General features: G+C 45.1%; 1 protein-coding gene across 1 annotated transcript; it reads right to left on the bottom strand.

Moving 5' to 3' along the window:
• Positions 1-1,228: 1,228 nt before the first annotated feature.
• Positions 1,229-4,351, bottom strand: LOC123132419 (tubulin beta-3 chain-like). The gene is made up of 3 exons (XM_044552211.1): positions 3,878-4,351; positions 2,539-2,808; positions 1,229-2,166 (listed from the first exon to the last, which is right to left on the bottom strand). The coding sequence occupies exons 1-3, from the start codon at positions 4,269-4,271 to the stop codon at positions 1,493-1,495; spliced, it is 1,338 nt and encodes a 445-aa protein (XP_044408146.1). The 5' UTR covers positions 4,272-4,351; the 3' UTR covers positions 1,229-1,492.
• Between the last annotated feature and the right edge of the window lie 7,009 nt (positions 4,352-11,360).

The following is an 11,360-nucleotide window of genomic DNA, read 5'->3' as shown; positions in this document are numbered from 1 at the left end:
GCATGACGTGAGACATAGTCGCGCCCACGAGACAAAGCGCTGCCCATTTCTAAGGAACCACTCTGTTTTACTGCTAAACCGCTATTGTGCCTAAACCCGAGTATACAAAAGCAGCAGTGCATTGTTAAACCCAAAAGGAAAAGAATGACTTCCCCTTAAAACCTTCTCTTCCATTTACAGATTACAAAAAGGCAGAAACAATACAAAAATTGCTGCAAGAGGTCACATCAAAACGAAAAATTCGAAAGCATCATTTTTAGTTTTAAAAATTATGAAACAATACATTTCTTTTGTGAAGTTTCAGGATGGAATATGTTTTTTTAGCGCAGTACAAATGCAAGCGCTCATATATACGTGCGTACATTCACTCCTACAAATGCACACACGTACACCCTACACCTATGAGCACTTTGGAGAGACCGAGTTGGCATATTATCTTGAGGTTGACGAAGTCATCATAGACGCCTTGTGCTCGACGAAAACGCCTCCTAACACTGAACGTGCATCGTCGGAAATTCTGAAATAATAAGTCAAAAAAAAATTGAAGCACCGAGGCTTAAACCCTGGTGAGTAGCAATCTGTTGAAGTGAGCTACACACATACACAAAAAGTCAAAGTTTACAAAGTTTGGATTTTTTTAAAAATCTGTACGCACTACATTATGAAACGGAGGGAGTATATAAAAGTTGTGTGGTTGCACTTGCAGCACGAGAAAAACCGCTACACTTTTCTGAAGGATAAGTGCTTGTAATAGTAATCGTGAAACAAAACAAATGTCCTATTGCCTTCTACTCCCTCCGTTCCGAATTATTCATCGCAGAAATGGATATATATCTAGATACATCCGTACTTGTGACAAGTAATTCAGAACGAAGAGAGTAATTGTATGTAGGTAAAGGGGTAGATTCTTATGGTTCTAATCCACCGAACAGGCCCAAAATTCTTGTAAATTCCATTGAACCAAAGAGGGCCCCAAACTGACTAAACTGCTATGACCATGCGGAAAAATCTCCCAAAAGTTCACTGGCTGGGATGAATAGCCAGTGAGGCTGAAACCTTGGGGTTCAATGCCAGAGCGACACATAGTTTATTTTCACGATATCTTTTGGTGTAGCCAAGGGAGTTTTCCAGTGAAACAACATTGGGATGACCGAACATACAATCAACTTTTCAAAATGTTGGAGCAACAATAGACCAAATTTCAGAAATCGTGAGCGAAAACGCACAGTAAACAGACACAAAATATAGTTACCGAATTTACGAGTATCAAGTCCGCCCACAGTTACGCTAATATCACAATTCGCATAAAACCACCATCAGCATCCAAAAAACAGTTCAAAAAATATCGATTCGCCGAAGCAGCAAAAGCATCTATAAGTGTTATCAACCACCTAAAGATCTATCCGCACCACAAGCACCACCAAATCGACAGCAATAGTAAACACAAGGCATATCTAGCAGACAGCAGGACGACCGTATGAGGTCTGGTGGCTTAGGCAGCCTCCTCTTCCTCCTCCTCGTCATACTCTTCCTCTTCGTCGGCTGTGGCATCCTGGTACTGCTGGTACTCAGCGACCAGATCGTTCATGTTGCTCTCGGCCTCGGTGAACTCCATCTCATCCATGCCCTCACCGGTGTACCAGTGCAAGAAAGCCTTCCTCCTGAACATGGCAGTGAACTGCTCGCTCACACGGCGGAACATCTCCTGGATGGAGGTGGAGTTGCCAACAAAGGTGGACGACATTGACAGGCCTGTGGGAGGGATGTCACACACGCTTGACTTCACATTGTTGGGTATCCACTCAACAAAGTATGACGAGTTCTTGTTCTGGACGTTCAGCATCTGCTCATCAACTTCCTTTGTGCTCATCTTCCCACGGAACATGGCAGAGGCTGTGAGGTACCGGCCGTGACGCGGGTCAGCAGCACACATCATGTTCTTTGAGTCCCACATCTGCTGGGTCAACTCAGGAACAGTGAGGGCACGGTACTGCTGAGAACCCCTCGAGGTCAGTGGTGCGAAGCCAACCATGAAGAAATGGAGGCGAGGGAACGGGATCAAGTTGACTGCGAGTTTCCGGAGGTCGGAGTTCAGCTGACCGGGGAAGCGGAGGCAGCAAGTGACACCACTCATAGTTGCAGATATAAGATGGTTCAGATCACCAACTGAAAAAGGAATGAAGCAACAGAGTGAGAAGAATGAATATACAGATGCCAGATAGAAATGAGAGTAACAATGTGTAATAGCACGAAGAATGCCAATATTCATTTCAGTCTTTTAGATCACCAGATCATACGGGCACAAGTACTACATATGAAATAGATAATTCATGTAAGTATCAAAACCATAGTGGAATACATGTGACACCCATATAACCAACAGAAAACAAGAACAAAGTTGTATAGAGATGACTGTAGATTAGTATCATGGAGTCTTGATTGGTGATAACTGTAGAGCTCTATGTTGTATTTGTAATTACTGGGACAAGATCATGGGAATTAAGCACAGAAGACTAATCACAGCACATTCAAACTTACATGTGGGTGTAGCAAGCTTCAGAGTGCGGAAGCAGATGTCATAGAGAGCCTCATTGTCAAGTACCATGCACTCATCAGCGTTCTCAACAAGTTGGTGTACAGAAAGTGTAGCATTGTAAGGTTCCACCACAGTGTCGGACACCTTTGGTGATGGAAAGACTGAGAATGTCAACATCATCCTATCTGGGTACTCCTCCCTGATCTTGGAGATGAGCAGTGTACCCATACCAGAACCAGTTCCTCCTCCCAGAGAGTGGCAGACTTGGAATCCTGTGATAGATGAGAATCATAGGTTATTTCGGTTCTCATTTCAGTGTGCACTTGAATAAATAGGCAACCCAATAACTAGAGTAGTGTTATGTTCTGTAATGTTCAGCAATCCACACACATAGAGAAAACTGGAACATAATGAGCACATCAAGCAGACTCATAAGCACAGGTGCTTGAGAAATCAACATCACGCATGCTACTCTACCGATGCTTTGATCCACACACATCACTAAGCAGGGACACTGGTGCTCGAGAAAACAGCATTAGACATGCTACTCTACTGATGCTTTGATCCACATACATCACTAAGCAGGCACACTGGTGCTCAAGAAATCAGCATCAGACATGCTGCTCTACTGATGCTATGATCCACACACATCACTAAGCAGGCACGCTGGTGCTTGAGAAATGAACATCACACATGCTACTCTACTGATGCTATGATCCACACACATCACTAAGCAGGCACACTGGTGCTTGAGAAATCAACATCACACATGCTACTCTACTGATGCTTTAATCTTCTTTGAGAATTTACTGTAATTTACTCAGCAGAGTAGTAGAGAGTGGACAGCTACTGCTTAGAAATAAACATAGAATTCGCAGATAATTATGCAACCAGAGGAATGCACTGGACCTCATACACGCAAATAACAACTTGAATGCAATGGATCTATCATACACGCCAAAGACCAACATAATGCAGCTGATCACAGCAAAGTAGCAGATATCTACCGCATCCATTCTACTATTCGATGATCTCCGTGGTTAGAACCACATAAACCATCCAAATGCACCCCCTCGTCAAGTAGAGAAGCAGAATGAACAGTCAACCCTGATCGTATGAGTACTGGAAGCCAGATCTACAGGTTCAGAACCACGCGAACAACCTCCTGCGCAAAGGGGGCAAAAGGCCAGATCTACGAGGCGAGAAGCCAGTAATCGTAATAGCATTCTAACAGATCGCTTTAACACGGAAGAAGGGCAGCAGATCTACACGCCCCAAAACCACACGAGATCCATTTCGGGAAGAAGGAAAAGGTCCAGATCCAGGCGGAGGAGGGTATACCTTGCAGGCAGTCGCAGTTCTCGGCCTCCTTGCGGACGACGTCGAGGACGGAGTCGATGAGCTCGGCGCCCTCGGTGTAGTGGCCCTTGGCCCAGTTGTTGCCGGCGCCGGACTGGCCGAAGACGAAGTTGTCGGGGCGGAAGATCTGGCCGTAGGGCCCCGAGCGGAGGGAGTCCATGGTGCCCGGCTCGAGGTCCATGAGGACGGCGCGGGGCACGAAGCGGCCGCCGCTGGCCTCGTTGTAGTAGACGTTGATGCGCTCGAGCTGGAGGTCGGAGTCGCCGGCGTACTTGCCGGTCTGGTCGATGCCGTGCTCGTCGCAGATCACCTCCCAGAACTTGGCCCCGATCTGGTTGCCGCACTGGCCGCCCTGGATGTGGAGGATCTCCCTCATGGCGGCGGCGGGGGAGGGGTAGGGTTCCGGCGAGGTTTTGGAGGGGGGAGGAGGGGGGGAGAGGGGGGAGTGGAGGCGCGGATCTGTGGGGAGTGGGGGGGCGTGGGTGAGCGGAGTTTTATTTGGAACGGCGTGGGCGGAGGGGAGCGTGCGGGGCCGGTTACCGGGGTTGGAAATTTGAAATCGTTTCGAGGGGTGGTGGTGATTTGCGGTTCCGCGGCGGCGTTTCGGGGGCGAGTCAGGTCGGCGGTTTACCGGGTGACCGGGTGGGCGTACAGTGTGGTCTGCCACGCTCGTTTGCATTTCACGCTGCGAGACGAGAGACAAAGGATGGGATTTACTGCCAAATTTATTTATTTTGAAAGATCCGGGGTCTCCGACTTCATTGATTTAGTTGAAAAGATTTACTGCCAAAATGTGACTGTCTCACGGTTGCCATCATCTTTGTTTTCTTTGTTTCCTTGCCCATGTTAAAATCAAATCCTGCATGTGATTGTGTAAATAAATGTTTATCAAAATCTCTTGATGATTGTCTAAATAAATGTTTGCAACTAATTAATGTGGAATTGATGCAGAAGATAAGTAAATTAAGATGGTTGATTATTGTACGAAGAATATGCGAAAAATGGGTGTGATGGGACTAAAAAATTGGTTGGCCAAAAAAATAAATTAAAAGGACGTGGTGGTGGGGATAGAACCGGTTGACGAGGCGTTTTGCTGACATGAAAAGAAACACTGCTTTTTTATCTTTGTTTCCTACTTGTTGTATGAAGATTTCATTTTTTTGGCAAATGAAAATTTCGACATTGTCCTCGCCATATATATGATTTTACGTTAAGATAATGTCAATGTTGCGGCGCTACAATCCCCCCCACACACACACACACACTCGCATTGATGCCTTTATCGTCATCTTTACCTCGTAATTATGATCTCAAAGCCATCCTCTTTCTCTTGCATCCTTGTAGCCGCATAATTGCCTTGTATGATGTCTGCACCGCGCAGGTTTGATGTTGGTATTGTCATTGACGAATGCCCTTCAAGCCCGAGGGGTTATGAGTGTGGCGGGCTATTGGTGTTGGACATAAACAAGGGTATTCCTTGTGATTGCCCCAATTTGTCCACCTGAAGAATCAGGACACTAACAAAAACATACAAAAACTAAACGGGCTCCTCCCCCCCTCACCACACACACACATATGTCTGGACTATTCAAATTTTCCCAAACCCGTTTTATCTGTCACGTCAACACTACCCCACACGCAGCCAAACACAACCCACTCCCCTCTCCTCCATCCCCGCCCAATCGCATCGCATTTGTCCGAACAAATGGGGGACGATTGGCAGGTGTCGATGTGCGCCATATTTTTGGGGGGCAAGTGGTGGACGTGATTTGGTGAATCCCCCGATCAACATGCTCAAATGTGCAACAGTTTAGAACATAATTTTATGGTTTTAGTGGTTGTGTTCGAAATATGGCTGGAGAAACTTCTACGTGGCCTTTTCGGATAACTCGTTGAGTTTATTTATCTCAGGTAATCCACGAAAAAAGAAAAAGGAACACTTTGATGGCTTTTTCTTAATAATTTTTTGCCCAATAAGGATAAACGAATACGATTTTTCCCCTCGGTGAGTGCACCTAGGGCCTTGTTGGTTGTTGGCAGTGAAAGCCTTTTTCAAGGAGTGAAGGTCTTCCAAGATAGATTTGCTAATTTGTTCAATTCACTTCTTGCCATAATGAAAATTCATAGTTCTAACAAATATATATGGTCCATGTCAGTATGATGCTAGAGCTAAATTTTTAGACTAGTTTCAAAATATTCAAATGCCTGGTGACTCTGATTGATTGGTACTGGGGGATTTCAACTACATTAGATACCCTGACAATAGAAATGGACATGGATGGAATCTCACAAATATGATGAACTTTAATGCTTCCATTAGTGTCTTCGGACTCATTGAAATTCCCTTGAGAGATAGAGACTTCACATGGAGAAATATGCAAGAGGATGCACTCCTTAAAAAGTTGGATATGTGTTTTTCCTCTCAACACTTCCGCCACTAGCCTTTCAAAGCAAATATATGATCATGTGCCTTGCATCATTCAAGTTGGCACCTCTGTTTCTAGGAAAAAGATCTTCATGTTTGATATTTTTGCTTGGAACAAAGTGACTTCATGGAGGTAGTTAAAGGCACTTATGACCAATAAGTGCTAAAACATTACAACAAAAAAATAAGAGACTTATATAAGGTTTAATTTTTTTTGGCCAAATCTCTTTGAAATCTTATCATGAGTATAAAAATAACAATGACATGATCCTTTTGTTGGACACTCTTGAGGATTATAGAGATCTCGACATCGAAGAATGGGATGGTAGAAATATTATAAAGCAAAATTTACCCAATTTGATATCATATTAGAAACACATACTGGACGTAGCGGGCTATCGTAAGATGGGTCAAATTTGCAGATGAAATTACTAAATTCTTTCATTTCAAAGCTACCACCGAATTCAGACAAAACCAAATTCATATGCTTAGAGATGAGCAACTTCAAGAACACTATAATCATCAGGCTAAAGTTGTAATTCTTTGGAGAGCATTTAAGAATAGACCTGGAAGCACCAAACCCACTTCAAGTTTTTTCCATCTTCCTGCCCTTCTTCAGAGGGATAATCATTTGGTAAACTTGCATAGTCCTTTTACTTGAGAATAAATTGATAATGTCAACAAAAATCTTCCTTCTAATAAAGTCGTTGGCCCTCATGGATTCAGTGGAGCATTTATCAAAGCTTGTTGGGACATCATTGTTGGAGACTTTTATGAGCTTACTGATGATTTCTATAATGAAGAATTAATCCGCAACCCATTAATGAATATTTTATTAGTCTTGTCCCAAAGATTGATAATCATCAATGCCAAGTGACTTCGGACCTATCGCTCTTCTTAATTACCCCATCAATTTCACCACCAATTTGTTGGCCTGGACATCAAAATGTCATACCCCCTCCGTCAAAGTTTAGAAGGCATAGTTAAATTTGCGTGTGTTTCCACAATAGACAAGGTTTAGGGCGCATTGCATTTATTTCTAGTAGCTAATTAGTACTCTGGTATACTATTTCTATATCCATGCGTAGTGTGAATGCTATTTTTTAGCCCATCCCACAACCAATAGATAACCACCTGGGTCCCATAGAATTTCCAAGCGCGCCTTCTAAACCGTGACGGAGGGAGTACTCAGATTATGGCATAATAACCAATATAGTTTCCTAAAGGAAAGATCCATTCAAGAGTGCTTATATTGGTCTTTTGAATTGGTTCATCAATATCAACAAAGTGGAAAAAAATATGATTCCCGAGCTTGACTTTGAGGAGGCCTTTGACATGATTGAGCATGAAACCATCTTTAAAATTCTAGATGCCAAGGGTTATGGTCAAAAAATGATTAATTGAATAAGAATGTTTTTAGCTATGGTTTCTCCTCTATTGTGCGCAATGGAGCTGGAAAACAGTTTCAGTTCTTGAGAGGGGTTAGGCTAGGTGACACCCTCCCACCTTTGATTTTGTTCTCCTTCTTGATATGTTGCAGTCCATTTTCAATGAGGCCATGCACTATAATCTCACCCGGGCACCTCTTCCCATGGGACCCATGCATGATTTACCTATCATCTGTTATCACTACAGAAATCAGGGAATTTGCCATCAGCTTATTCTTTGCCGTCTGCTAGCAGACGACAAAGAGGGTATTTGCCATCTGCTTTTAAAAAGCAGACGGCAAAAAACTGGCTGATGGTAAATATATTGTTTGCCATCTGCCATTTCTTTGCCGTCGGCCAGCGGACGGCAAAGCTTCAGAAGGCAGATGGCAAAGAGCCCAACTGGGCCCCACTGGACCCTGCGGCTGGTTAATCCAGATGGGCTGGCTGAAGCGGACGGCAAAGGTTCCAAAGGCACACGGCAAAGAAACACTCACGGCAAAGAGAAAGCATAGCTCGCGGATCAATCACCTGGATTGATGAGTTGGCAAGATCTCAGACACACGTTCTGTCGGACGCATATCCCACACACCCACGATGCACGCGCCCCCAAGGCAACACCCGCGCGCCCCATGCCCCCACTGTCTGCCTTATCCATCGGTCTCACCCACCCACCACTTCTCTCTCATCTCTCTTCCTGCTCCCGATATCACCCACCCCACCACGTCTCTCTCTCATCTCTCTCCCTGCTCCCGATCTCACCTACCCGCCACCGCCCCGACCCCGTCCTCGCCGACCACCACATCGCCTGCCGGCCGCGGCCACTTCCGCCTTCACCCCCAGCTCTGTCGCCCCCGACCACTTCCCCCCTCGCCCTCGTAGGCCCGCCGGCTCTCGCCACCACCTCACCGGTCGGCCCCCACCTCGTTGGCCGCCATCTCGCCGGTCGGCCCCGGCCTCGCTGGCCACCATCTTGCCCGCCGGCCCCGGCCCGGCCCCCTCGCTCGTCCCCCCAGTGGCCTCCGTGCCCCGTCGCCTGTCGCCCCCAGCGGAATCCGTGCCCCATCGCCCCTGATGGCAGCAGCAGCACCGACGACTGAGCTCCCGATGACCGCCGACCACCTGTAGCCCCCGAAGGCCACATCCCGCACGCCCATCCGTGCAATCCAGGCCGCCACGGACGCCCTCACCGGCGAGCGTGTGGTCGTGGGCGGCTGGGTCCGGGCCGGCCGCGTCCAGTGCGGTGGCACCATGGCCTTCGTGGCCGTCAACGACGACTCCTGCCACGCTAGTCTCTAGCTTGTCATCGAGGCGCCCCGGAAGAGCAAGGACCGCCATCGATCTGGACGTCGAGGCCGGGGCGGTTGCGAGGATGAGGAGCGAGCTCACGTTCACCAGGCACTTGTTCTTCCGGGTCACCACGTTGTTCATGTAAATGGAGTAATTTTGTGTAGATGGAGCAGATGCAAACCTATTCTGTGTAAATAGACTAATTTGGTATTGTGAAATTTGTTCATTTGTCGTCGATTGTTGGAACAAAGCTTAGATGGATACTGTGGTGCACTTGAGCTGCTGGTTCACTATATTTTAATAAACAAAATCCTTTGATATCTTTGATTTTAATAAACGTGTAGATGGACATTTTTTGCCGTCTGTTATTAATTGACAGACGGCAAAACATTAGTTTGGCAGACGACAAAGCCTCTGTTACCTCCGTTAGCACCTAACGTGGCTAACACCTACTATTTGCTGTCCACCTTCTTTGCCGTCCGCTGCAAAAAGCAGACGGCAAAGAAGGTGTTTGCCGACCCTGTCTTTGCCGGAGCTGTTTGCCGTCCGCGGCTGACGGCAAAGCTCTTTGCCGTCCGCAGTCCGTGTCTTTGCCGTCCGCCATGGCAGATGGCAAAGAAGCTGATTCCTGTAGTGAATGTTGATGAGATCGTTTTTGTCATGCTAGCTACTGAAAGTCAAATGATGGAGATCAATAACATTCTGGCACATTTGGCTGCACAAACTGGGCTGAAAATAAATTACCAAAAGTTTGTGGTCCATATGAATGTGTGTGAAGGAAACTTTACAAGATTGTTGGCTCTGTTGGGATGTAAAAAAGAGGAAGTTTTCCATTTACCTATGTGGGCAGGGCCCTAGGTGTCAACATATTTAAATTTGAGGATTTCACCCTCATTTGTCAAAAGGCCAAGAGGAGATCAGTTGGGTGCTATACAATGATTTATTATGATGGAAGATTACAATTAATCAAACCAATTTCTCTCCACTACCTATCTTCTTTATGTGCACTCTGGCTCTTCCCAGTTTCAATCACAAAGCAAAATCAATAAGTACTTGAGGAATTTCTTCTGGAGGAAGTTTGTCCAAGACAACAAAGAACCTGCACTTATAGCTTGGGACAAAGCATGTACAATCAAGAGGGATGTAGGTTTCGGCATTCTTGATCCGGAGACACACAATAAAGCACTAATTATGAAAAAACTGCAAAGTTCCCTAACATAGTAATTTAGCCATGGGTGAATATGATTGGGAAAGCTCCTATAATACCACTCTACCTGGGGGAAAACTGGAAGGTTCCAGACGGTGGAAAAGTCATTGGAAATGATTTCACTCATTTGAAGCAAATGTTGTGTGCAAAGTGGGTAATGGAGATGCCAGTTTGCTCTGGCTAGACTCTTTGCTTGATCAAATCTTTATCCGAAAATCCTCAAAATTACACTCTTTTCCTATCAATGATGAACAATGCCTTGCATCTATGGTGAACCTAGGTGACTTTCCGTAGATCACTTTCAGCTCAGGCTTTTGCATAGTAAAGCGGTCTTCAAGAACTGATATTTCAATAGTCTACTCCAATTGCCAAAGATAAATGAAACTGCCATGGGAGAAACTCAAGACATTCTTCCATAAAGATGTACAACTTCTTAAAGACAAACATTGAAGGCCATATCATGCTTAAATGGCTTTTGGTTGAGACATAAAAATTCTAGCTTTTGATGCATGACAGAGTGAACATGGGAAACATTTGAAGGGAAAATCGGTGCTCGTGGATTGTTATGAGCGTGTTTTGTAGCGAGAGAAACTTCAGTGCACCTCCTTTGCTATTGCACCTTCTCATGAGATTGATACGCAAATATTCTTCCAAACAAAAACAAATATATCTCCATGTTTGATGAAATCATTCAATCAATGAACATAATCATTTTAGGCCGTTGCCCGTATTTAGAGCCATACAAATGGGAAAATCTTCAAAAGTTGAGCTCAAAGTGTAAACTCATGGAAGTACATGCTCAAGTAGAATGTTGCACTATTGGATCACATAACTTAAATGACCCCTAGAATTGGAAGTGGATAGATTGATTTCTTTTTATTTCCCTTTGCTTTGTTTATACATACTTTGTTTAATATATATATAAGAAAATACCATAGAAACAATTGTTATACGGTAGGGCTGCAAACGAGTCGATTTCGAGCGAATTGGATCAGGCTTAGCTCAACTCATACTAGAATTTGAGCGATCTCAAACTGGCCGAAGCTCAAAATCAAGTTGTAGAAAGTAGCTCGTGCTCAACTTTAACGATCTTGAGTCAATCTTGAGCTAGCTTCG

This window comes from Triticum aestivum, chromosome 6A, assembly GCF_018294505.1.
Source record: "Triticum aestivum cultivar Chinese Spring chromosome 6A, IWGSC CS RefSeq v2.1, whole genome shotgun sequence".
In the NCBI taxonomy this organism is placed as follows: Eukaryota; Viridiplantae; Streptophyta; class Magnoliopsida; order Poales; family Poaceae; genus Triticum; species Triticum aestivum.
Note: the sequence above shows the minus strand (reverse complement) of the source record. Positions and strands in the feature narration are given on the sequence as shown.

Excerpts from the sequence above, each read along its gene's own strand:
- LOC123132419 (XM_044552211.1), bottom strand. The coding sequence starts at position 4,271 with ATGAGGGAGATCCTCCACATCCAGGGCGGCCAGTGCGGCAACCAGATC. Across the intron at positions 2,809-3,877 it reads GAACTGCGACTGCCTGCAAG|GATTCCAAGTCTGCCACTCT; the intron begins GTATACCCTCCT and ends CATCTATCACAG. Across the intron at positions 2,167-2,538 it reads GAAGCTTGCTACACCCACAT|TTGGTGATCTGAACCATCTT; the intron begins GTAAGTTTGAAT and ends TTCCTTTTTCAG.